General features: G+C 62.2%; 2 protein-coding genes across 2 annotated transcripts; one reads left to right on the forward strand and one right to left on the reverse strand.

Moving 5' to 3' along the window:
• Positions 1 to 119: 119 nt before the first annotated feature.
• Positions 120 to 1,101, reverse strand: FIBRA_08614 (uncharacterized protein; the record flags this gene model as incomplete). Its single annotated transcript, XM_012330250.1, has 3 exons — positions 120 to 229; positions 279 to 384; positions 442 to 1,101. 3 exons carry the CDS (start codon positions 1,099 to 1,101, stop codon positions 120 to 122), a joined length of 876 nt encoding a protein of 291 aa, XP_012185640.1.
• A 522-nt stretch (positions 1,102 to 1,623) lies between these two features.
• Positions 1,624 to 3,780, forward strand: FIBRA_08615 (uncharacterized protein; the record flags this gene model as incomplete). Its single annotated transcript, XM_012330251.1, has 13 exons — positions 1,624 to 2,044; positions 2,259 to 2,434; positions 2,488 to 2,523; positions 2,583 to 2,652; positions 2,707 to 2,729; positions 2,793 to 2,852; positions 2,922 to 2,996; positions 3,045 to 3,072; positions 3,130 to 3,184; positions 3,236 to 3,307; positions 3,360 to 3,430; positions 3,480 to 3,546; positions 3,594 to 3,780. The coding sequence occupies 13 exons, from the start codon at positions 1,624 to 1,626 to the stop codon at positions 3,778 to 3,780; spliced, it is 1,341 nt and encodes a 446-aa protein (XP_012185641.1).
• Between the last annotated feature and the right edge of the window lie 129 nt (positions 3,781 to 3,909).

Below are 3,909 nucleotides of genomic sequence, written 5' to 3' on the forward strand. Positions count from 1 at the left end.
ACGAACGGCCACTTACGGCAAACGAAGCGTTTAGGGAAACAAAAAAAAAAACAAAACAAAAATCCAAGCAACCCGTGGAGTATTAGAGAAATCCTAGAGTAAATTAATTATACATGTGGTCATCTATTCAGGGGATCAAAGTCTGCGGTCTCGGTGTCTATAGCAAGGAACGCCTCGTAAAGGTATATCATCCCAAACGCGAGGAACAGCAGACTTCCCGCTAGGGTCACTGCGGGGGAGTAAGAACCGAAGCGGGCGGAAGACGTCGAGGAGCGCACCGTGTTTCACAGAGATTTTGGTGGAGACGTACCGTCCGCCGATGACGGCGAGCGCCGTACAGCACGAGTGCCCTATGATCGTCCCAAAGGCGACGACATAGACGTTCTGGGGAGCAGACGGTCAGCCACGGACGCGCGCGCGGGGCGGGAAAGGGATACGGACGTGTGCGGCGGCCAGGGCGATGGTGGAGATCTGGCTGCGGTCGCCCCACTCGCCGAGGAAGGTGAGCACGAACGACTGCACGAAGACGGGGCCGAGGAAGAGGCTGAAGAAGTTCCGCACTGCGTCCGCACGCCGGCGCGTGGACGAATACGCGCGCGGGGGCCTCGCCCCCGACGCGCTGGGGCTCCTGCGCGGGTGCGCGGGTGCGCGGCCGCCCTCCTCGATCTCCTCGAGGGGTATCACGGCGTCTCCGCGGGCGAGCGCGGCGCCGGGGCTGTCGTTGGCGGCATCGTCGCCCTCGATGTCCTCCTCGGCCTCCTTCATCTCCTCCTGGATCTTGTCCGGGCGCATGGCGCGGCTCTCTTGGAGCATTTTTGCGCCAAAGACGAAGAAGAGGAGGGCGGCGCTGGCCTGGGTCCACTTTTTGGGGAGGAGGGTGGGGAGGAGGTTGCCAAGCTCGGCGGAGAGGAAGGACATGAGGACGAGGGAGGCGAGTGCGCCAGCAAAGACGAGGAGGCGGGGGTGACGCATGGCGAGGATGGCGGCGATGAGGAAGGTCTTGTCGCCGATTTCAGAGAAGATGATCATGGCAAAAGAGCGGAGGAGGACGTGGAAGACAGTCTGGTCCCTGTCGGCGGCATCGTGGGCGGTGAGGGCCATGCGCAGTGGGCGGCGGCGGCGGCAGCAGCGGCAGCAGCAGCAGTGTTGGCGTGTGCGTCTTCGTCGTCGGGAGTTGTGGCAGGGGAGATGGGGGCTCGTTGGTGGTGGTGGGGAGGGCGGACATGGCCAGAGCAGCGTCGAATACGAGGCGGTTATAAATAGGACAGCTTTCGATGCGGTAACCTGCCGGCTAAAAATAATATCTGATAATACGCCAAGTTGGTCGCTAAGTGGGCTTGAATAATCCCGTTGAACGTCTTATCCAAATCAATATCTCAAGCATTGCCCAAGTCTGCCAGCTGGTCCGGGCGAGAGGCGCGTGCAGTCCTCCTCCTCCTCATGTCTGCAGCGTCGCTGGCCCCATTTTCCTCTCTTTCGCATTCGCTTCCGTCACAGAGACGCTGGACACAGACATTGGCACCGGCTATTTCACCCGACGCTCACCCAGGCCGCATCCGAGAGTAGCGTACCGTCCGTCTCGTCTCGTCTCGTCTTCCCCCTTCCTCCTCGCTCGCCTCCGACATGCTCAGCCGCCCTTCCTCTCGCCTGCTATCCCGCTCCCTCACCCTCCCGCACCGCCGTGCACTGGGCTCGACATCCCCGCTGTCCGCAGTCTACCTCCTCCCACTCGACCCCCAAGCCCCGGCCGCGAACGGCCAGGCCCTCGCTGACGTGGACACTGCCCGACTCTGGTCCGCCGCCCCCAGGGCCGAGAAGCCAGCAAAGGCAGGGACAACCCACCTGTTCTACGCAACGCCCACCGCGGAAGACGTGACCGCACTCGCATCGCTCGGAGGCTGCTTCGCGTCGACCGCTGGCGATGAGAGGCGAGAGCTGGTTCGCAAGGCGGTCGGGAGTGCCGTGAAGCAGGTCTCTGCTCTTGGAGAGGGCGTCCATGGACAGACCGTGCATGTCGACGCCTCTGCGGACCCGCATGCTGCAGGTGAGTCCCTTCGTTTTGCATCCCACGACCGCCGCGGCCCCGACCCAGCGTCGAGTCTGGCAGGCTCGCTAGGTTGTGCAACGCTCTGAACGTGCCCCGACGTCCCTTTGGCAAGGAACGAATCGAGGCGGGATGTTTCCTCTTGCAATCCCACGGTTGGGGACGCGCTAGCTAGCCGTCTCATGCGCGATCTGACGAACCCATCACTCGCTAGCTGTCGCTGCGCACCTTGCGCTGTACGAGTTTACCCTCAAGACAGACCCTCCCTCCCCATTCAACCCCCGTCTCACCCAACCGCTGCCCGACAAACTCGCGTTCGAACCGCTTGCCCAGTCTGAAGCCTGGAACGCAGGCGTCGTGTACGCAATGTCACAGAATCTCGCTCGGACAGTGAGTCGCCTGGCCTGTCGCCCACGTCGCCCCCGTATCGACTGTCTTTCTAGCTGTCCGAAATGCCCGGGAACATGATGACTCCAACGGTCAGTGTAGGCGACTCTCGCTGGCGTTTAACCGACGCTCATGTGCCTCTGCCAGTCAGATATTCGCGGAAAGGATCAAATCCGAGTTTGCCGGGATTCCCAACGTCAATGTCATCGTCCGGGATGCGGGTATGCGACTGGACTCTACTCTTCGGCGACAAAGCTGACTCCGGTGTGCACTAGCTTGGGCTGCTGAACAAAACATGGTGAGACATCAAGGTCAATCTTGCTGGTTATGTATGCCTCATGGCGAATCGCCCTGCTCTCAGAATACATTCCTCTCGGTTGCGAAAGGATCCTCGGAGCCGGCCAAATTCCTAGAGATGCAAGTCTGTCCTGTCTAATTGCCTCATCGCATTTCATGTCTGCTTTACAGTCACTACAACGGTACATCGGAGGATGTCAGGCCCATTTTGTTTGTAGGCAAGGGCATCACATTTGATTCGGGAGGAATCTCGATCAAGCCGTCTGCGGTGCGTACCTCCGGCGTCAGCGTGGTGTCCTACTCACCAGTGCAACAGGGTATGAAGCTCATGCGGGGTGACATGGGTGCGGTGTTACGCTTGAAGACATCGTTCTGTTGCTGAAATGTGCCACATTTTACAGGCGGTGCCGCGGCTGTCTGCTCTGCCGCACTTGCGATCGCGCAGCTTCGACTTCCGTAAGCACCGTCTGACCTGCACTTGCGATGTCTGAGGCATTGTCCGGACAGCGTGAACCTGAAAGTTGTCGCGCCGTTGTCTGAGAACCTGCCTGGGCCGTCGGCCATGAAGCCAGGAGACGTGTGCGTACGCAGTGTAGGTGGTCGTGCGGAACCCTGACTAGAACCCACGCAGTGTCTACGCCATGAACGGCAAGTCTGTAGAGATTGACAACACCGACGCCGAGGGTCGGCTCGTTCTCGCAGGTGCGCACCCCGCTGCACGGACGGCCGCCACTGACCCCGCACTGCGCAGACGCGCTGTACTATGGCACGAGCGTGTTCCAGCCGCACACGGTCGTCGACGTCGCCACGCTCACCGGGTACGCACTCTGCCGCGCCGCGCCGCGCATGCGCTGACACCACGCAGGGCGATGCACGTCGCACTCGGCGAGGTCTTCACCGGCGTGTTCACGGTGCGTGCGCCTCCTCCCCTCCAGCCCGCCCGCCCCGCAGCTGAGACCCGCGCCGCGCCGCGCAGAACTCGGACAGCCTCTGGCACGCGCTGGACCGCGCCGGCGCGCGCGAGCACGACCCGTTCTGGCGGATGCCGCTGAGCGACGCGTACGGCCCGCAGATCCACGCGTCGAGCGCGGACCTGTGCAACGTGAGTGTCTGTCTGCCTGTGTGTCGGCGGCGGTGGCGGCGGCTGACCCGCACGGCGGCAGGTCGGCGGGAGGGCGGGC

Source organism: Fibroporia radiculosa, assembly GCF_000313525.1.
Source record: "Fibroporia radiculosa TFFH 294 genomic supercontigs, scaffold1257, whole genome shotgun sequence".
Taxonomy (NCBI): Eukaryota; Fungi; Basidiomycota; class Agaricomycetes; order Polyporales; family Fibroporiaceae; genus Fibroporia; species Fibroporia radiculosa.